The sequence below is a fragment of the Rhinolophus hipposideros genome (assembly GCF_964194185.1).
Source record: "Rhinolophus hipposideros genome assembly, chromosome: 11".
Lineage (NCBI taxonomy): Eukaryota > Metazoa > Chordata > Mammalia > Chiroptera > Rhinolophidae > Rhinolophus > Rhinolophus hipposideros.
The window spans coordinates 63,435,440-63,458,773 of record NC_138057.1 but is presented as its reverse complement, the minus strand read 5'-3'; the positions used below and the strand labels follow the sequence as shown (position 1 = coordinate 63,458,773).

At 36.8% G+C, this 23,334-nt stretch overlaps 1 protein-coding gene across 7 annotated transcripts in view; it reads left to right on the top strand.

The window, feature by feature from the left end:
- LPAR1 (lysophosphatidic acid receptor 1) overlaps window positions 1–18,762 on the top strand; it is a 218,936-nt gene extending 200,174 nt beyond the window's left edge. For 6 of the 7 annotated variants that reach the window (XM_081067698.1, XM_081067702.1, XM_081067700.1 and 3 more), the window contains one exon: window positions 13,089–15,568. In XM_081067698.1, coding sequence (XP_080923824.1) covers window positions 13,089–13,390 — 302 coding nt within the window. In that variant the 3' untranslated portion in view covers window positions 13,391–15,568. Of the gene's footprint in view, window positions 1–13,088 lie in introns of all 7 variants that reach the window. The other variant, XM_081067696.1, reaches the window with a different exon arrangement.
- The last annotated feature ends 4,572 nt before the right edge of the window (window positions 18,763–23,334 follow it).

Sequence of the window (23,334 nt, the reverse complement as noted above, 5' to 3'; positions counted from 1 at the left end):
GACAGGTAAGGGAATTGCGGCTCAGCAAACCCGAATAACTTGTCCAATGTCAAACAACTAGTGAGGGAAAGAAACGGGATGTGATCTTTATCATCCATATAAAATATGAATACCTACCCTTAAAGTCCTCCAAATCACACAGCCTGGGAGATTAAAATAAATTTTACCTCCAAAGAAACTCCGTCCATCTTCCTCCCCACTAAGTACCCTCTTGAGTGCCCGTGAGAATAATGCCTGAATATTGTTGTCTATGTCCTTATTTTTTAAGTGAAATATGCTCTTTATAAACAATTAAAAATTACAAAAATATATACATTAAAGTTTAAAGTCCACATTTCCACCCCTGGCCTTTTAAGGTACCTGTTGTGAACAATTTGGTGTGTATCCTTCTAGACTTTCTGTAATGCATGTAGAGTACACATGTATATAAGTATCTATAGCAACTTTATAATAAATGGGGTATTGTGTATGCTATAACTTTACAGACTTACTATAATTTGTGTATCTTCCCATGTGGGTAAATATAGTATCTTCCCATGTGGGTAAATACAGTCTGTGTGATGGCTGCTTACTATTACACTTATTTATAATATTGACGGATGTTTAGATTTACAATTTTCCACCATTACAAATACTGCTTCATCAAGCATTCTGTGTATACCGTTTTATATGCTACTTTAAGTAGTTCCAGATGATACATTTCTAAAGGTGGAATTGTTAGATAGAAGAGAACATGTTAAATTTAGACATTGCCAAATTGCCTCCAAAATGACTGTCCAATGACTCTTCTATCAACAGTGTATGGGTGTGTCCATTGATTTATTACTCACTCTGTCATTAATACGTAGGAGGAGTTTAAATCTTACCCCGTTGGCTAGCTTTTCCTTTGAAGATACAAATATCATACTTAATGCTGATGAACTTTAGTTCTGAAGCCCAAAGGGCTTGCTAACATTTCATTCCCAGATCAGAAGACTGAACCATCCAGCCACAGACATTTGTGGACAAGTAAGGGCCTCCCCGGCACCATAGCCTGTACCACTGCTTGGTTTGGAGCAGGCTAGATACAGGCTAGACACAGGCTTCTTACCAGTGGTTGGGAACAAGAAACTGAAAATGGTTGGTGCTAGTCTAGGTCAGTCTCTTAATCTCAGTCAATCTCTCTCTCTTTTTTCCATCTTTCTCCTCTTCCCCCTTTTTTGAAGAATAATAGACATAAAACAAACCGCACATATTTAAAGCATACAACTTATATATAATTGACGTAATTAATTTCTGGTGTAGCATTCTAAAAATATTCTGTACATATATAAGCGTATATGTCTGGGGGGGTATATGCATATATACACAGTATAGACCTTTTCTTAACTTTCTCTTAGCCAACTTGATTTTTTTTGACCCTCAAGCTACATTTATTTTTTTATTAGTTTCAAGCGTACAAAACAATGTACTAGTTAGACATTTACACCCCCCAACCCCAATCTACTACCCCTCTGACATGGGGCAGAGGACACGAAGAGACATTTTTCTAAAGAGGACATACAGATAGCCAGCAGTCATATGACAAAATGCTCAACCTCACCAATCATTAGAGAAATGCAAATAAAAACCACAATGAGATATCACCTTGCTCTGGTCAGAATGGCCAACCAACAACAAGTGCTGGCGAGGATGTGGAGAAAAGGGAACCCTGGTGCACTGTTGGTGGGATTGGTGCAGCCACCAACTTGATTGTTAACGAAAGCTTTGTGAAACATAATAACTCATGCCTATAGCCACTTTTATCTTACTTCCTTCACAGCAAAACTCCGTAAAGGGGTTGTCTATACTTGCATATCCAGTTTCTCTCCTGTTTCCTCTTGAATCTACTCCAGTCAGACTTCCATTCTCAAGACCCCCTGAACTGTTACCAGTGACCTCTTTGGGGCTAAGTCCTTTATTTCAATTGCTCACAGGTATCCTTGACTCCTCCCTCTCTAACATCCAATCTCTTAGCGAATCACGTCAGCTTTGCCATCAACAAATATCTGTGATCACCACCTTCCCATGTTTAAAACCACATTATCTCTTCTCTGGATTACTGTATGAGTCCCTAACTGTTCTCCTTGCTTCTACACTTGCTCTCCTATAGTTTCCAAATATTATCCCCCTATAAAGTATGTTTTGTTCTGCTAGTTGTCTTTCACACCCCTCCTGGAACCTGAGTTCAAGAGGGGAGAGATGTTTTTCCCATTTGATTTACTGTGGTGCCTCCAGTACGGAGAATAGCACCTGACATATAGTACACACTCATGTATTTAGACAAAAAAAAAAAAAAAAAGGTTAGCAGACTATATAACCCTACAGCCAAAAATTCAGCTCCTGTCAGTTACCAAAAATCAATTGTTTTTGCTCCTAAAGCTGTTTATATCAGTTTATTATGATAATGATGTAACTAGTTAAGTATTACATTATCTAATAAAAATGAGTGCAACAAGAAATGTTTCTCGGAAAACTAAGGTGAATGCTCTGTTAAATATTCAATGAAGGCAATTTGCAAAAATAAATTGCTTTAAATTTGCCAGTGAGAATAACTACAAGTTTGGAGAAAGCCATAAAAAAATCTGCAAGGTTTTTGTGCTCAAATTGCTTCACAAGAGTTTTAAGTTTTGACTCCGCTTTTTAGGAGCCAATTTGGAAGTAGCATGTGATGCTTTATTGGGACAGCTTTCCTTGGAAGATATTGCAGACTTCCAGTTAACAGTCCCATATTCAAATTTAAAGCCTTAGCTCTGTATTGAAGGATTGGCAAATGAATACAAATTGCCATTTTAAGTTCAAATAAAATATTGAAGGTATCCTTTTTGTAATCTTATGTTTGAAATATTTAAAAAATTAATTGATTATTAGCTTCATTTGGGGCTTATTATAGGGCATCTGTGTCTGTGTGTAGGTTAAAGCATAATTGATAGCATATTGTACATATTTTTTCATCTTGTTCTTTTTACTTGACAGTATATTTTGGAGATCATTTGGTACCAGTCAGGATAGAATATCTTAATAACTTTAAAAAGTTGAATAGGATTCTACTTTATGAATACAACGTAGTTTGTTTTACTTCTCTACTTATGGTTAGCTAGATTATTTCCAATTTTTTAAAAATAAAATGCTGCAGAGAATTCTTTGCACATGCATATTTGTATTGTATGTGAATATATCTATCGGATAAATTCCCAGCAGTGACATTGTTGCAGTTTATTTTGATGGCTTTCAAACTGATAGACTTTTGTTCAGGATTTATGTGATAGAATTTGCTTTGTGATATTTAGTCTTAGTGTTGAGCAATCAATATTTTACTTTGAACTTGTAGTTAAAATAATTGAAATTCATGTAGAAAAATACGTTTGTGAATTTGAATCTGGAACTCTTTAGCCTAAATACCCATTCCCAAATGAATAATTGTTTTTTATAACTCTTTTAGAAAACCCTTTTTATGAAGATTTTTGGTAACTGGAGATATCTTAGCCCATAGCTATCACATTATAGCAGAACAAACTCTACCTCCCTCCTACTGTGCTTTATAAGTATCAATCCAGGACATTTGGCAGCTGTAGGAGGTACAACCATCCTAAAAAGAATGGTCATATTTACAATTTCTGTCATTCTTCTTTTCATGTCTTCCAGCCATTTAAAAAAAAATGTATGTAAAGGGAAATAATAGGTTCAAATTTCCAGGTATAAAACAAATAAGTCATGGGGATCTAATGTACAGCACAGGAAATATAGTCAATACTATTGTGATAGCTTGGTACGGTGTCAGATGGTTTTGGGGCTTATCATGGTGATCACTTCTTTAGGTACATAAATGTTAAATAACTGGTGTACACTGGAAACTAATATAATATTGAATGTTAGCTATATTTTAATAAAAGTCTTCATATATATATATATACATACATATACATACAATTTTTTAAATAAACATTTTTAGGTTGCAGGACTATTTCACAAATTTTTCTGAATTTGCCTTTGGATTAAATTTAATTTTTTGTCTCTATTTTGTTAGTAAAAAAAGGAATTATAAATGAAATTTCCATTACGTTTCTTTGTCCTTGAAGTTTGTCTCCTGAGTAATACAAATCTTGTTGCTCCACGTCAATAGTTCATGAACTGCAAAGAAAGAAATCCACAGGATTCTGTCATCAGCTATATTCTGTGAGCATTTTCAGCTGGATTGTAGTACTCATTTAGACATATCATTTTGGGACAATCTTAATTCATAGCTAAAAAATGAAATATGGTGCAAAACCACTTATAAATTCCCTGTTTATGTTGAACCTTTGCTAGGGAAAGAGTCTAGGGAGGAATTTCATTTATCCTTTTAAAGGGATAAATATTATTCAAATTACCTTGGTAACAGCTGGACCACAGTCATGCAATAAGTTTAGTATCACTTTCTAAATTAGATGGTGTTGGTCTGGAGTTGACAACATTGATTTTCTGTGAGATTTAAGAGTTATCATTTTAAAACAAGGGGGAAATTTTGCTTTTTAGAAAGTTTTCAATTTATCACTAAGTTTAGGAGGCAAAACAGATTTAACTATTCTGAGAATAGTGCATTATTTTTTATGTGAAGAGTATATAGGTGGCGTTATCCATTTTTGTTGGATCTTACAGTATACCACATGTAAAAGAAAATAATTCCCTTTGTCTATTTAAAGACACAAAAATGCAATGACTTTTATCAATGTATGTATGGATAAATATAAGCTTACACACATACACATCTATGTTACATATACATTTATGTAGTATATGTGTATATGTGTGCATATTTATATAAATTATATTTTTCATAAATTTAAAATATATGTTATTTGAAAATGGTAAAGGGCGTATAAGAAAATGCTTTGGTAGGCATTTGGAGTAGCGCTGTTTTTTAGTTCACCCTAAGACAGAACTGGGTAGACATCAGCAAACATGTTTAGGGAGGAAAGATAGAGGCAATGACCCATCTTAACATGGTTTCACATGTTTTGGTTTTGTTGAAAGTAAATTTCAAGCATTTCCTGTTTTGTATGCTCACAGAGACCTCATGGGTCATATATTAATACAGGAGAACATTAGCTACTGTTGAAATGTGTGTGTCTGTGTGGTTGTAAGAACATATAACTCAGTGCATCTTTAGTTTGCTGGCTGTCTCTTGATTTCTTAGAATTTGGAGCTACTAAGATAGCCGTGCTACTTCTCTGTTTTTGAGCATTATCACAACTTCATTTTGTCTATTCATAGATAAGAACTTTCAGAGGAACACCCGCCTCCCAGTGTCATTGTCTAGTTTACCATTTGCCTACTGTTAGATGGCATCACTGGATGTTTCAGGTATAGGAAAAAGCTTGCTTTGGTGGCCATTCACTATCTTGTCTTCTCAGGGAGTCTCATTATTCAAGAAAGTCTCCTGCAAAAGGGCAGACATTCCTTGAAACATAGGGCCCCACCCCGACACTTGTATGTAATGCAGTATCTTACATGGAAACGGAGGTAGTGTAAGAAACACAAAACAGCTTCAAATAAATTGTAATTAATATCCTCACAGATTCAAGAGGATATTGTATTGACTAATTTAGGGCACACTTGGTATATAAAAACACCAATCAGAACAAAACGTGTTCCTGAAAATAAAAAATCTGATTGCCTAATCTGCTCTTACCAGTCACTAATATGCAATCTTTCTGTGTTAATTTTATATGCAATAAAAAAGGACACAAATTTATAATTAAAATAAGCAACATTTTAAAAGTGCAAAATCATATACTAAAGTGTCTCTAGACTGCAGGAGTATAAGTGACTTTTAAAATTTCCTATTTATATTTTCTATATTTTTCAAACTTAGTATACGAAAAAAGGAATAATAATTCAAGGAATTAATTATACCATAATTTAGACATCAATCACTGAAAAGAAAGCAACTGATAGACCATTCTGGGAGGAAAATTAGATTAATGAGAATTGTCCTTATCATCCTCTCATAAATTATCAATATTCCTTTTAAATAAACTGTATTAAAAATTATCAGAACATAAATATATGAAAACAACTCACCAATTTGAGTCCCTGAACAAATGCAGCTATGACACTTGAAAAAGTCTTATGACTGTTCAAACTTAATATTATTGATGGATACTGATTATGTTGATAAATTATTAGAACTCTACTTTGTATTTAAAAAAATGGTGAGACATTATATGCTAAGTGGTAGGATAAAAAAATGGTGAGACATTATATGCTAAGTGGTAGGATATATTCTCTGTCATCCTTCTGACAACTAGAGCACGGATATGAGACTTAATCGTGGTCAGCCAAATGCCCCTGTATGAAACTTTGAATCTTGAGAGATTAACCAAAGTGTATTGGGTCAATTAGTGATTTTTCAAGGCAGCTGCTGCAGAATATAGGGTCTGATGGGTTAGCATCATCCTATTGAACCATTCCTGTAGCAGCACCTTGGCTAATGTCATGTCTCCCTTCATTCCTGACCCAACCTGGTTCTCTAGAACTCAGTAAATTCCATAGGTAATCTGACACCCATCACTATTAGTAACAATACATGAGTTTATGCTTCAGTAACAAATACATATAGAACTTTTGCATATAGGGTCCACCTCTTGCCCCTTCAAATGCTTTGTAGCACCCATTCAAAGGCCGTGCACACTGTAGGTGTTCGTGTTTGTTTTTCCAAGCAGAACTTAGTGACTTTTCTACTAATTATTTTTTCTTGTTTTGGATATGTCAATTAGGCAGTTAGCTGTGACTTGCCAATTCATTCAGCAGAAGATAGGATGTCCACCTTATGCCAGCCACTGTTGCTGGACATACAGAAATGAAAGACATAGCATTTCTTCCTTTATGAGACTTACATTCTCATTGAAGGAAGATAGAAATTAAACATGTACACCATTTCTGGTTTACATATTTAAGATAATTTTAAGTATCAATTTTAAGATAATTTTGAGTATAAATAAGGGCTATGAAGATGATAAAATGGGATAATGTAGAGGGAAGAGGGTGCTACTTTAGCTAGGAGAGTCAGGGATCTACTTTGAGGGAGTGCTATTTAATAGGAAGTAAGTAGACATGAAGATCTGCAGAAAGAGTACTCCTAGGTGAAGGAACTGTACATGCAAATGTCCTGAGACAGAAATGAACTTACTGGGTGTGTGTGGTTAGAATCTAGTGGATGACAAGTGAATAGAAAGAGATGAGGTTGGAGGGTCTGGAGGGGCCAGTCAGGTAGGGCTTTATGGGTCACAGAAGGACTGCGTGTAGGAAGCCTTTGCAGGATTTGAAACAGGAAAGTGATGTAATGTAAATAGATTTATGCTTTTCAAAAATCATTCTGGCTGTTCTGTGCAAGCTTGACTTTAAGGAAGAGGCACGGAGGAAGAGGAATTGGTTAGGATCCTGTTGCAATAGACAGATAAAAGGTATTGCTCATTTGGCTCGAATTGTAGCCATGGAGAAGTGGTTTGTAGCCATGGAGAAGAACAGATGTTCTTCTATAAGAGGCAGTACAAGCATGCCAGCCACTTCAGCATGTGCTTCCCAATGTACAGTCTGCAGGATGAGATTTAGAGTTCGTAACAGGATATGAAACGTGTATGTGTATGATATTCACTGCTCACTGTAAAGGAGAGTATGAAATGCCAGAAGGCATTCTCCTGTGTGTAGGGAAGATAGCATTGTGTTCATCAGGTCCGTTTTATGGGGGGGGAAGTTGCACCCAGTAGTATTAAAGAGAGGACAGAATGAGTGTTCTACTCTGCTTTGGAGATCTGTGTGTTGTTTGTTAATGCCCTTCTCTAAAAGATAAATGGGGCTCTTAGGAGTGAGTGATGGATACACTAGAGTCCATACACAATGGATGAAACAATGAAATTTAAATGTATGAAACATTTACTACGACCACAAAGAAGTGGAAGTGATGGGCACTAAAATAAATGAAGTAAAATTGGTATTAAGATAGAAATGCCATTGTGGAGCTATCTCAGTTGTATTAATTTTATATGCTCAATGTTCTAGAAAACAGATTTTATAATTAATCGAGGTTACTCTTTTAGGAAAAAAAGCTGCCATCTCAAAAAGTCATTCACATTTCCATTAATACAATGACCCCTTAAGCTTAACTAAGAATAAGCTTTTTATCTGTAGTCTATCATCCAACATAGTCACTTTTATGATATATAATTTAGAAGGATTTCCTAGGTACCCAAGTCTTCCATCTGTTAACTTAATAGCAGAAATCACAATATAACTACAGAAATGAACTGAAATTAGATTGGATTCTGGGATACCAAGATGCTGCCCTGAAGGAATCCACAAGTTAGAAAAAGTAGTTTCTGTGTTTGAACACTTATCTCTACCCTTTTGATCTCTACCCCAAGACGCTGAGATAGGGAGACTGTTTCTGGGATCCTCATTTGAGAAGCATGAAGAGTGAGGCCAAGGAGAAATTCACTTGGACACAGCACTAGTGTGCAATTGATTTACCTTAACTTGTTTTAGATCTGTGGGATGTCTGATTTTTGCTAACCAGACTGGAAACGCTCTCTGTTTTTTTTCAACAAAAATCTTGGGCTGTCTCCCTGGATGTCTTTCTGTCAAGGACACTTTCGGTCTTTAACTTTGGTTCTCCTATTCCACATGTAAGTGAAGTACAACTAGTTAGTAAAAAGCCACTCTAGAAAAAAAGGCTGTAATTGTGAGACCAGATGGTAAGCATTGTTCAGCTGATGGGGTTGTGTAGATGTGAGGGAAGGTGTGGTAATATGATCTGCTTCTGCAGCTGTGACCTGTTGTTCCAAAACAGCCTCCTTCCTCCCTGCTTTCGGTGTCTACATTCCAGCACCTCTCGTTCCATCTTTGTGGGCATTGGGGACCTCACAGATTGATTTGACAGAGGTATAAGAAAGGAATGAAGCTTGCTCTAGGAAGAGCAACTTCTATTTATTCCAACCCACAGATATTTTTTGAATATCTTCCTCCCCGTGTTACTTGTAATATTGGCAGATGGTGCAGAATGTAACCACTCTCGTTCGGCACACTAAGAAACAGTTTCCCAGCATTCAAATTGCCATCAGCCTATCATGATATCTTTAAGGCATCTTCATCTGAAGTCTTGCAGTACCTCAAGCTAAGATATACAGAACTGAACTCATCATCTCTGTTCACTTCACCTGCCCTTGGCAAACACCAACCAACCCTTCTCCTGTGTTTCCTCCGTCAATGAAAGGTAGCACCATTCTTCCCTCACCCAAATGGAAAATCTAGGAGTCATCCTAGACTCTTATCTTTCTTATCCATTTCATGCAGTCCATCTTCTAAATACTTTCTTAATCCTTTAATACCTGTCTTTCCCCATTGTTGCTACCCCAATTCAGGCTCTCGTTATTTCTCCTCTGGGATTTGGAAACATCTGATGTTTTTACCATTATTTTTATCCAAATCATTTTGTCCTATTCTTACAGCGTTGTATATTAAATGAGACTCTTATCAATGAGGTCAGTGAAATTAAAATCTCATAGGAGGAGGGGTAGATGAAGATCATTATTTCTTATAAGCTCTGTAGGCTGTTGTAGTATGTGGCTAGCCTTGAGAATCAGTACTGGACGGGAGAAATTTCAAAAGTCTTAGCCAGGCTGGACACAAGGTCTTCTGTGACCCTGGACATCTTATTTGTGGCCACTTCTACTTCTGAATTTACATAAGTACCCATAAACTACTTGTGCTTTCTCTTACTTTCATGCTGTTGCATACCATTCCTTGGTTTTAGGCCTTGGTCCATGGGAATTCGTCCATCAAAAATGTTCTGGAAATACAAAAACTACCTAGAGCAGTCCCTACGGAGTACCATATTATTTTCTTCACCATCTTGGTAGGTACTGAGAACGTCCAAAATGATTTGGGGCTTCTGAGCTTCTCTGTGTTTCCTCTCTTTTCCTTCTTCTTATTCTCCTCACATCTACTAAAAGTCCCAGGAATCTACACCAGCCTTCACACATTATGGAAGCCACAATGGCAGTAGATGGTATAGTCAGGTAGATGTAAGGTGTATGAGGGCTTTTACATGTGGTATCTTAATTTGATCCTCCCCACACCCTGTGGATAGAGAGGGAGCTATTACTTCTCCACTTTACAGGTGTGGAGCTGGAGGTTCTTCTGTTATCAACCTGACTTACACATATGCACTTGATTAGCTACAGATTATGTGTTGACAGGGTTCGCAACGTGTACCTCAAATTCTGTGGTTAGTTACTTATTGCTAAAGGGGCTTGGGTGTAGTTTGTCTTTTTAGGAGCTTTTTGGTCAATCCATAATTTGACCAAGCTTAATTTCATAACATTCATTCACTATTGTTTAGAAGCTTAATCACCTTGGAATTTTCCAGGCCCCATTTTCCACTTATGTAGTCCATCATCATCTTTTGCTCATTTAGGTCCTTGGCACTGAAAGAGAAGGGAAGGGAGAAGAAGGGAAAACTGTGCATGGCTGGTTTCAGATGATGATTTTTGAGGCCCATACTATGAGTCCCTTAAATTGTTCGATCAAGTCTTGAAGATCCTTATCCCTGTAGTGTCAGGACTGTGTGGTTGGGCCTAATCACCGTACTGAAAACAATCCCTTTCAGTGAAGAAGAAGGAAAGAGGACTTTGAGTTCCTTAACGACGCTTCCATGTATTTTAGCTCCTGTTTCAGGCCGTGGTGTTTCCCACTTCCTGTCTCTAATCTAGCAAGGCTCCTTGCATTGTTTTGCTCTAAAAGTTAGGCCCATCACACTAGTTTCTAAGACCGTGACTTTTATTGAAAAAAAATCTTGCTCTTTTTGAATTTAAAGATGAGAAGAAATTATAAACAACAAAATGGCTGGATTTGAATTCTGTCACTTTTGAACAAAGTCACACAGCTTGAACACGTCCAGGAGAATATAGATGTTCCCTTCTGAGGCCTGGAAGGAGCAAAAGTTCATTTCATTTAAAATAAATCTGTTGAGATGCATTTTGCTGGTATCTAATCAAGCTCTGAATTTGAGTTCAATTAGAGCTTTGATAAAAGAAAGGGGAAAGGAAACTTGAAAGAATGCTCCCCCATTCATGAAGGGCCTGCATGTTTTTAGTTTCCAAGTAAATGGAATAATGGGACCATGCATTTTCCATCCAAGCATTTTCCACCCTGAGAATAATTCCCTTCCTGGCTTCTTAATAAATAATGCATTATTTCTGAAACTCAAGAGGCATTCCTTTGATTTTCCTTTATGTTTAACTTTCTGAGTGATTTTCAAGCAAGGAAATTCAAGGACTTGGAATAAATGCTTTATTAACATTTTTACTTGAAGTTCAAACAGCTTCTTGGCTATTATCTCCTGATATTTGAAATATTTTTTTTCTCTCTAAGGAAAGTCTAAGGTATTGTATTTATTAGAAAATGAAGCACCTTGGACAGTCTTCAAAGTGAACAGCAGTTTAAAACCAATACACATTTGTGTTTTAGAACAAAGAGCTTTATGGGGGGACTTTTCTCCTTTCTTTATTTTCATTTCCCTGCTGAAAAGGTTCAAGAAAGAAAGCTGACATTCAAAACGGGGCTGTTTGGAGACTAAATCTCGTTTGTTTACCTTTTGTGAAACTCATTCCTTGAGGCTAGTCCAAATCCACCGCCCTGGGCCAAGCCTGCGCCCACCTAGGCCAGTGCCACTGAAGTGTAAAGATTCAGATGCTCTGCTGGGATCATCTCTATTTGCAGGCTGTTCATTGTGTAGCCTGATTATACATGTGGGGTGAGATGTCATGGGACAGGGTGGTGCCGACCGGTTCTACTGGCCCCTGTTCTCTTAGCCGAGGATCCCAGATCATCCCGGGGTAACATGGTGGTAGATTTTAATGCTATTTTATCACCTTCATTTTCCCTGCGAGACAAATGAGTGATTTCAGGAACTAAATAAGCTGGGATTAAGAATAGAATCTATTCCTTTTACAGTTACAGTAAAATCTTAACGATTAAGAATAGTTGTGGAAGGGGACAAAGTTAATCGAAATTAGTAAAATATCTAAAGCATCAAAATATCTAAAAGCATCAAAGGTTTAAAATGTTTAATTTTATTCATTTCAAGAAGTGGGAGGATAGCAGTATTTTCTGGAGCATGGACTCTGGTGCCAGCCTATAAGAGCAGAAGCTCTGGGGCTTCTTTCCAGTACCATGACCTTGAGCAAGTTATTTTACTTTTCTGGGTCTCAGTTTCTTTATCTGCATAATGGGATAATAGTTTCTATCTCATATGGCTATTGTGCAGATTAAATGAGTTGATATTTGTAAAGCAGATAGAAAAGCACCATTTAAGTAATTGCTGAGTAAAAATAAAAGTGAACATCTTGTCGTTGGAAATTTCTATTTCCAAAGAAGCCCATGCTACTGAGCAGATAATAACAATGTTATTGTTATTGTTGTTACTGCTAAGAAATACTGAGTGATTATTTTCTTAGCGCTCATTTACTCCTTACAATAAACCTAATGAGGTAAAAATAATCATTTCTATTTTTCAGATGAGAAAACTGAGCTCTGAAAGTAATTTGCCTAAGTTCACCCAGGTTATTAAAACAACAGAGTAAAGATTTGAGCCCAGTCAACCTGAATCCAGAAACGGTGCCTCAACTAAATTTTAAAGGACATTTGTCACAGTGCTAATCTTTGGCCTGAAAACAATCTTATGCTATTAGAAACAGTGTTTTAATAAGTGTCAAAGTGTGTGTCCTGAATGCAGTTTTTCATGTCTCAATTGCAGAGCAAACTCTGTGTTTTCATCACAGAGTAATTATCATTATCAGTGTCTCACAAATATTCAATTTTAGCAGAGTCCAAATTAATGAGATTTCATTAAATCGATTTTATCATTGCTGAAACCTTTTCCGAGTTCAAAAAAATGAACATTTCAGGTGGCGAGCTGGTGTCTTTGAATCTCAGTATTTTGGTATTGAACTGAGATCATTCTTCGCCTTACTTCAGAATTATATATTTCTTGTTCTCTCTCTTTAAAATCCTTCTTATCCCTGTCCCCGTAGGTGCCTTTATCGTCTGCTGGACTCCTGGATTGGTCTTGCTACTTCTCGACGTGTGCTGTCCACAGTGTGATGTTCTGGCCTACGAGAAATTCTTCCTTCTGCTGGCTGAGTTCAACTCTGCCATGAACCCCATCATCTACTCCTACCGCGACAAGGAGATGAGCGCAACCTTCAGGCAGATCCTCTGCTGCCAGCGCAGTGAGAACACCAGCGGCCCCACGGAAGGCTCCGACCGCTCGGCTTCCTCCCTCAACCACACCATCTTGGCTGGAGTTCACAGCAATGACCACTCTGTGGTTTAGAAAGGAAACTCAGAGGATAAGCCAGCCATCATGTATTGAGGGATGAAGAGCTCCCCCTGACCCAAATGCCAGGCAGGGTGTGGGGTGTGAGAGAGAGAGAGGAAAAATAAACTCATGTACTTAAACACTAACCGATGGCAGTATTTGTTCCTAGACCCAACATGACTTGATATATATTGAAAATTAGCTTATGGGACAACCCTCATGTGGATCCCCCTTCCTTTTGAAAGTAAAGAGTGGAGATCTTGTAATGGCATTCATAGACGCTGGAGTGTCCATTTAAATAGACTACACTAACTAGACTTCAAAAGATTTTGTGTGGTTTGGTGCAAGTCAGAATAAATTCTGACTAATTGAATCCACAACTTCATTTCCATACAGGCTTCCCTTTTTTTATTTTTAAAGGATACATTTCATTTAACAAACATGTTTATGCCTATCAGCATGCTTGTGATGGATAAGAGTATAGACTGTTTTTAAACTACCATAACTTCATTTTTTTTCCTTATGTAGGAAAATGTAAATTAGAATTATTTTTTTAGAAAGCATGCATGTAATGTATGTATGCAGTATGCCTTGCTTAAAAAGATAAAAGGGTATTCATTTTAAATCTTCTAGGAAATAGGAGAACCTAGATGTCAAAGCTGGTATTTGTTTAGGTTATAAAACAAACAATAATCGCAATATTACCTTTTCGTTAAAGTGTTGTAACACGTATAAAACAAAAATGGGATGTAAGTTTACTAAGTTTACTACCAAAATGATATGTACTCTAATAAAATCGTAGAAGATGAAGCACAGTGATAATACCCCACATATTTATAATACCCAAACTCATTCTAATTATCAGTACATCAGAGGAATTTTTTAATAGCCTGTGTTTTTCTGTATTATAAAATAATACATAGTCATTGTAGAAAACTTGAAAAATGCAGAAATGTATAAAACAGAAAAATAATTACTGATAATATCACAATCCAGAAGTAACCACCGTTAACAGCTTCTCCCTCTGTGTATTCCTATATGTATATTATATACTTTTTTATATAATTGGGATCATACTGTAAACAATTTTATAACCATTTTTTCCACTACAGAATTGCCACATTTCCTATGGTATTAAAAATTTTACAGAAACATAATTTTAATGGCTATAGAATATTCCATTTAATGGATGCAACTCAGTTTATTTAACCATTTCCATACTGTTGACTACTTAGGTTATGTCTAATTTTCACTCTTATAAATGATGTTGCAAAAATTTTGTGTACATAAACCTTTGTCCATATAATTGATTATTTACCTAGGAAGTGTTCCCATGAAGGATTTTTTTTTTTAATGTGAAATGTCTTTTTATGCTCGTACCTTTTATAAAAAGGGATTTCCTGCTTTGCACCTCATGGGTGACAATTGTGAGGAAAGCCAGTTAAATTACCTTTTTACAAAGGAAATGCAGTCGTTAGTTTAGAGTGACTTTTTTATATAATAAGATGGACTAGAAACAGTCAGCTGTCACAAATAACCAGAACACCTTAATTAATGTCTAGTAATTTCAGATTTTGTTTGAGGGACCGATTATTCAGCTCTTGATAGCCACAACTGTAATGCAGAATTCAAGAAAATGCAGAAAAATCAAACATGCCAACTGAATACAGGATCTTCATATCTAGAGTTGGGACACTTGTGTAGCAAATTGAGTGTCAATCTCTGACTGGATACTGTGTATTCTCCCAGAATCACCGCAGATAGACTGCTGCCATATTAGGTGATACCTGTTTAATTCATTGTCTAGGTAAACTATAATTGCACCAGTTTGTTGTAACAAGTAACCAGTAAAGTCACAGTCATGAAGCAGGTATGGGAAAGTCAGGAGTATGTTTGAGAGAAAGATGTCCAGACGAAGGCTGGTTGTCTAGGAAGAAGGAAGTCAGTGCCTAGTCACTATTTAAGCAGAGGGCAGATTTGTGACATGCCCACAGTGAAAAGGAGATGGGGAACCAGTTAGCAGAAAGGTGTTTGTGTACTTGATACAAAATACAGAGCATTTTATATTGAAAGTGAAAGAAATGAACTTGGACTTTTACTCATGTGCATGTATTGTGAAGGAGATATGGACTATTTGAAAATTAAAAACATACTAATTGGACTTCAATAAATCATTCTCAATCAGTGTTTGATAATGTGTGGTTCTGATTGGTGCTATTTCTCTTGTTCAGGTCTTCTAGTTTTCATTGCATGGCGCCTTTTTTTTCAACCTGAGTAAAGTCTTTCCGGTGTCCAAGAGATGGTGATTTATGTTGCATGAAAGGAGGTATGATGTCTTAGGACAATACTTCAAGAGTATGACTGTTAAGAGTACATTTCTTTTGGAAAAACTCTGATTTTATAAAACTTTTACCAAGTGAGCTTCTCCTGATCCCAAGCCCTTAATCGGATTGGGCTTCATTTGTGTGTTCAGATAGGCTTGGATTTAGGCACCTGACAGAAGAAATGTGTGTAACAAGGAGCTAGACTGGGTCATTAGTTTTCCAAAGCAGGGACCATTCATTCTGTAACATTCACCTGTACCTTGTATAGTCTACATATAAAACTCTCTAATTCTTTTCTTAAATGTACCATGCTAATATTCTCAGATTAATTACTAATAACCTATTTAATGATGTGGTATATAAAGACCATTTTAAAATCTAAAAGCAGAGGTGGCAAACTAAGACCCATTGGCCAAATCTAGCTGTTTTCGTATGAACTATGAGCTAAGGATGGATTTAACATCTTTAAATGATTGGGAAAAAGAATATTTTGTGATACACGAAAATTACATGAAATTCAAATTCTAATGTCCGTAAAGTTTTATTGGAACACAGCCACACTCACTAGGTTATGTATTGTTTATGGCTGTTTTTGTACTACAACAGCAGAATCGAATAGTTGCAACGGAGACGGTCTCTCAAAGTCTGAAATATTTACTCTCTAACCCTTTGCAGAAAAAAGTGTGCCAACCCTTTAGAGAATTCCGTTTCAATCAGGCTGTCCTCATTTGATTATATGTTCACTGGAAGAGGAAAGAGAAATTGGACATGCTATGATCGCTTGAGCTCTAGACTGCTGAGAAAGTGATCACAATTGCATTTTTTATAATAAACATAATTTTTATTTTGAAACAATCTCAAACTTACAGAAAAGTTTGCTGAATTTACAGAACATTTTTTCTGAACTATTTATAAGCTACCAACATGATGCCCCATCATCCATGTAAATTTACAGACAAGGACGTTGTCTTTCATCACCTCAATGCAGTTATGAATATCAGGAAATTAACATTGATACATAAACTACCATTGAATTCACAGACCCCATTCAAATGTAACCAATTTCAATAATGTTTCTTATGCCAAAGAATCCAGTCTAGGATCCCTGGTTGTATCTAGTTGTCATATCTCTTAAGTCTTTATCAATCTCGAACAGCCCGTCTGTTCTTGACTTTCGTGACCTTAACATTTAAAGGTCACAGGTCAGATAGTTCATAGAATGTCCCTCAATTTGGGCTTGTCTGATATTTCTGCATGATTAGGATCCCATTATTTATCTTTAACAAAATAACAGAAATGTGTTTCTTCTCACTGTATCCTATCACTGGATACAAATCACTGATGGTGATTTGTTCCACTGTCACTGTTGTTAACTCTGGTTACTTGATTAAGGTGATTCTGCCCGGTTTCTCCACTGTGAAAACACTACTTTTTTTCCCATTTGTAATGTAGGCAACATTCTGTTCACTCGTCAAATTTGACATTTAGTCTTAGCATCTATTGATACTTCTTGGGTTGAATTAATCATTAACTCTGGTTGCCAAATGCATTTCTTAATTCTGTTCTCTTGAAAATGTGTCAGTTAGCTCTCTACTAATGAGAGTTGTTGTCCTCTCATTTATGTATTCATTTATTGATACCAGTATGGGCTCATAGATTCTAATTGTATTCAATTAGTTATAATGCTGCTGTCATTTTAAGATTCAACTTTCCTGTTGAGATCATTTTAGATTCATATGCAGCTGTAAAAAAACAGTATGGAGAGACCCTGTCTGCCCCCGTAGTGATATCTTGCAAAACCACTGTATGACATCACAACCAGGATATTGAGGTTGATACAGTTAAGATACAGAACAGTTCCATCACCACAAGGATCTCTCCTGATACACTTTTATAGCCTCATCCTCCCTTCCTGACCCTTAGCAACCACTCATCTGTTCCCCATTTCTTCACTTAACATTTTAACCATGTTTTCATAACTGAAATGCCTAAAACTGCTTTATAACAATGGTTTCAGGGTGTGGAGCAGATACTTCCCTAGAGGGTGTGTGTGTGTGCATGTGTGTGCGTGTGTGTGTGTGTATGTGTGTGTGTGTGTAGTCCAGAGAGAGAAAGAATTTTGTGATTATACGAGGCTATACAAATATATAAATATTTCAGGGAATACAGAAATGAGTAAAGTACTAAGTAAAAATTTCTCCTTGTAGGATGGAAGCTAAACCACAGATATTTGTTGCACACATTACCTGATACACATAGATAGTCACAGAGTGACTTTACATTTTGCTTTGTGGAACTCTCAGTGTCGTCCCATTGGTATGGGGGGAGCCAGGCTTCATTTTGCTTTGTATGACATTGTTCATAACTGGTTTGCATCTTATCTCTTACCTTGTATCTTTCAGGAAAAGGAATCTTATTTTACTTTGTATCCTCCACCTCACATAACCCAGAGTTAAGTAGTACGTAATGCTTGTTTGTTTAAATGAAATAATGTGTGAGCCACAAGTAAAGGCATTCTTGACCAAGAAATGTTCCTTAATTACACAACCCTGACAAAAGTTTTCCTTCAAGTTTAAGCATATTGTAGTTAAAATTAAGTAGGAACGTGAAAACCAAGGTCAAGGCCTTTGAATGATATAATGTTTAGCAATATTAGTTTGTATTTTCTGAGTGTGTTTTGCTTAACTCATTTTGGTGTGCTTTTGGAAGATTTTTAATATTACTATAGGTTGAATTTGTAATGTGATCTACATCTTACAGAAGACATTCAGATAATTTACATTTCGATCTTGGCAATGACCCTGTTACACATGAGGAAACTGTATCTCAGAGGAAAAGTTTTGGGCCGAATTTTTGTTGTCTATAGAGTTATTTGAACCTAATTACTTATTCTTTATATTGTAATCTGTAATTCATCATAGGTATTTGTTTATGTTGGCTCTCCAAACAAATTATGAGTTCCTTCAGAGGTATGCTGCATTACAATGTTAAACATTTTAAATCTTTTAAATTACTTAACACAGTAAAAGTAATGGACGATAACATGAAGTCATGAGCAGATGCATGAATTGTTCTTTGTGATGCTCATTTTGTTTCAGGTATGCCTATATCCTGTGCTAGATTATAAATTCTTTAAGAATGAGATAGTTTTGTACTCTCCACCTCCTTTTTCTGATCAAAATGACTAGAACAAAACTAAAAATATGGTGACATTTTAAATAGTTCTCTACTAGACCTATAAGATCATAATTATGTGTTATAGTTGTTATTACTATCACTTATTCTTAAGTTTATTCACAAATACTTTTTGAGAGCCCTCTACATACTAGGCCCTTAGGATCCTGCTGTGAATGAGATATGCAAAATCTTAAATGGAGCTTATATTTTAGTAGGAGTGAGGGAGAAAATGTGGAGAAAAAAATAAAAGTAAAATTACAAATTGCATTGAGTTATGAAGGACACTATGGTATGACATTGAAATAAAGGGGAAATAAAAGAGCTAGAGAAGGTAGGGAGAGTAACTACCTTTAAAAGGATAATCTAGGAAGCCTCCATTTAAGGACAGAAACTGTCCTGATTTTGGGCCTGAATTGCATAAAGGTATGTCTTGGTCAAGTTCTTGAGCTTGCACTCACTCTGGTAATCAGTGCACATCAAAACAACCCATTAGTAAAATGGGCACACATCTAGCCTAGATAGATAGGAATTCCAGGCAAGATGTATAAATGCTTAGTGAGAGAATGCATGTCATTTCAAAAAGAAAGTCAAGTATAGACTTGAGAATGAGACTTGAAAGGCAGGCAGGCATGATCTCTTGAGTGATTTTGAAATTCATTTTATCCTGAGAATTGTGAGGAATGAATTAAAGAATGTAAATAAAAGGAATGATTAAAGGACATAAGTAAAGTGGATTACACTTTAGAATAAATTGAAGGGAAAGAAAGCTAGAGGAAAAAGACAAGATCAGACGCTGTCACATTAACTGAGATGAAAGATGAATGTAGTAATGAAGGTGTAGAGGAGATGGATGGATTCAACAGGTATTTGGGACCCAGTGATTGTGTGGATAACGTCATAATGAAAGTTATGACCTTAGCCACAGGATGGATGAGGATGTGATATGAATGAAATCATATCCAATGAAATAAGGAACATTGTTTGAGGAGCAAGTTTACAGGAAAAAGATAATGAGTAAAGTTCTAAATATCTGTGAGCCATCTAAAGAGAACTTTGCAGTAGGGGCGTGGCTGTGTGATGCATGAAGCTCAGGATTCATCTCTGGACTAAATAACTAGAATTTTGAGTCTGATTTCTTCTGCTATTATCCTGCCACATTTCTCCTTAAAATTGGCGACACAGAGCCTTTGATCTGTTTGAATAGAAAGAAAGAAAAAGAAGGAAAGGAGAAATAAAAGAGCAGAACTTAAATACAAAAATATGCAGAAACATGTGGAGACGTTACTTTTTAACAAAGTAAGTTCTCTCTGTATAACGTATTTGGGCTATTTGATTTGAGAGTACATTACAGAGATATATCCAAATTTGATAAATATACATCTACTCACTGTGTAGTTGAGGCAGAGATATTTAGAGTCCATTCGTATGTTATTTTCTTCTCCTTTCTGGGCTTTTGGAAAACTATGGTTCTGTTAGGCAGGTCCATGTGACTAGTTATGGCCAATGGATTGTGAGTGGTTGTGACAAGTAAAAAGCCGCTCTGCTTCTCTCCAGATTTTTTTTTCCCTGAACGCCAAGCACAGAGATGTGAATATGAAGAGAGTAAAGTGCCCATCAGCCCAGGACCTTGAATGACTATATGGAGCATAATTCCTGCCAACACATACCTATTGTATAGCATGATCAAGAAATAAACATTTGCTGTGTTTATGGTGAGTTTTTGTGGTTCACTTGGTACTACAACATAACATTGTGACTAACAAATAGTATTACATTTTGATGAATATTAAGGTTCTAATTTTTGGCTCTTCTGGATCATAGGGAATTTACATTAAATTTTTTTAATTTGGTAGAGAATACCAAAATGCATTCCCCCCAGATCATACCAGTTTATAGTCATGATGTAAGAGAACTTTTTAAAATGTACATCTTCACCCAAACTGGATGTTATCAATCTTTGAAGTTCCTTTAGTTAAAAGAGTTTGCATGAAAAGAAAATCCCAAAATACTTGGAGATAAAGTACTTCCAAAAAGCATGAGTAAAAGAAGAAATATCAAGAGAATTTTAAAAATATTTTTAATTAAATAAAAATGAATCTACAACTTATCAAAATTTGTGGGATACAGTAAAAGCAGTGCTTAAAGGGAAATGTATAGCAGTGAATGTGTACATTAGAAAAGAAATATCTAAAACCAATCATCTGAATCTCCCCTTAGGCAACTAGAAAAAGAAGAGCAAGTTAAAACCAAAATAAGCAGAAGAAAAGAAAAAATAAAATTGGAGCAGAAATCAATGAAACTTAAAACAAAAAAATCAATAGAGAAAATTAATGAAACCAAAAGCTGATTCTTTGAAAAGACCAATAAAATTGATAAGCTTCTAACCAGACTAAGAAAAAAAGGACCCAAATTACTAATATCAAAAATGAAAGGGGATATCACTATAGATCTCATGGACATTGAAGGGATAATAAAGGAATGCAATGAACAGCTCTATGCTCACAAATTTGCCATCGTAAATGAAATGGACCAGTTCCTTGAAAGGCGATCTTCCAAAACTCACACAAGAAATAAACAATATGAATAGGTCTATATCTATTAAAGAAAATGAATCAATAATCAATAACCTAAAACAGAGAGAATCAGGTCCAGATTTGTTCACTGGTGAATTCTACTTAAGGAAGAAATTATATCAGTTTGATATATACATTCAATGCAATCCTAGCCCCAATCCCAGCAAGGCATTTTGTAGATATTGACAATCTGATTCTCCAGTTTATATGGAGGGAGGCTTCCAGTCAGATGGCAGAGTAGATAAATGCTATGCTCACCTCCTCCCACGGCCACATGAACATAACAACTAAACTACAGAACGACCTTTATTAAGAATCACCTGAAGTCTAGCTGAACAGATGTCCGATAACCAAGGATATACGGAAGAAGCCATGTCGAGACTGGTAGGAGAAACAGAGATGCATATATGACAGTTAAAAATCAGGAGGGATAGCTCAGCTATGGAGGTCCCCACGAGGAGCAAGGTGTCCTATCCCCACACCAGTATCCTCAGCCCAGGAATCCAGAGCCAGGAAGAGAAGTCCCCAAACTTCTGGCTATGAAGAACAGTGGAGATTGTGGCTGAGTGAGACAGAGTGCCACTGCAGTCCCAGGCGTTCCTCTTAAAAGGTCCATGTATGGACTTATTTGCTGACACACTCACTTGCTCTGAGCTCCAGTGCTGGGGCAGTGGCTCAAAAGGCACCAGGGACATACAGAGAGAAACTGAATCATCTGGCTTCAGGGCAATGCAGTTTTCTCCCCGACAGAACTGCTGGCAGAAGCCATTGTTCCTTTGTTGAGCCCTCCCCTGACCCAAGCTGCATGCGTGGGCGGTGCCATATCTGAATCTTCATCACCCTAGCTCATACCCTTTGCTGCACCCTAGTGATGCCCTGAGACCATGCTCCACCCAACTTTCGGGCCCACCCAAGCCACATCCAGTGGATTTTCCATACAAATGGCCTGTCTTGGCTCATGTTGCAGACTTTCCTAAAATCTCTCAAAAGTTCACAAACCCCAAACAAGCAACATCTGGCCTCGGCATGCCCTGTACCTCTTGCTAAGCAGCCGCGATCCTTGCACAAGTGGCAACTATCTGCAGATCACTTTGTAGCTCATACCAAGTGTCCCCAAGCTGGTTACAGTCAGCAGGTGACCTTGGCCTGCATCAGAGCCCCTCCCAAGAAGCCCCAGAAACAACACACCATGTGGCCATCTGCAGACCACACCAGAACACCACCCTATCACCTCCACAAATGACATATTCAAACGGCGGACTCTGCAGGTACCAGAGCCCCACTAAAGTGAACCTAGCTCTGTACGGTTAGCCCCTGCACAGCAGCTCCTCCACTGTCGTCACAGCCAGTCCTCATAAGCAATCAGCCTGAGGGTCAATCCCTCTCACTGATGTGCCAACAGCAATCAATCTTCAATTACCAGAGGAGGGCACACACAACCACACAAGGGCCACACCTGGAGCACCTGGCTCAGGTGACCAGGGAGACCGAGTTGCTGGGCTTCACAGGACACCTACAATGTAAGGCCACTCTAGTAAGACTGGGAAGCATAGCAGCTCCACCTAATATATAGAAACAAACACAGGGAGACAGCTAAAATGGGGAGACAAAGAAATATGTTCCAAATAAAAGAACAGAACAAACCTCCAGAAAAAGAACAAAACAAAAAAAAAAAAAAAAAAAAGAAAAAAAGAAAAAAGGCAAGCAATCTACCAGATGCAGAGTACAAAACAGTGCTTAAAACGATGCACAATGATCTCAGTGAAAATGTCAACAAAAAGAAAACATAAAAATAAACATAGAAAACAAAACAGGACCAGTCAGAATTGAAGAATATAATAAATGAAGAATGCATTACAGGGAATCAACATTACAGGTTAGATAC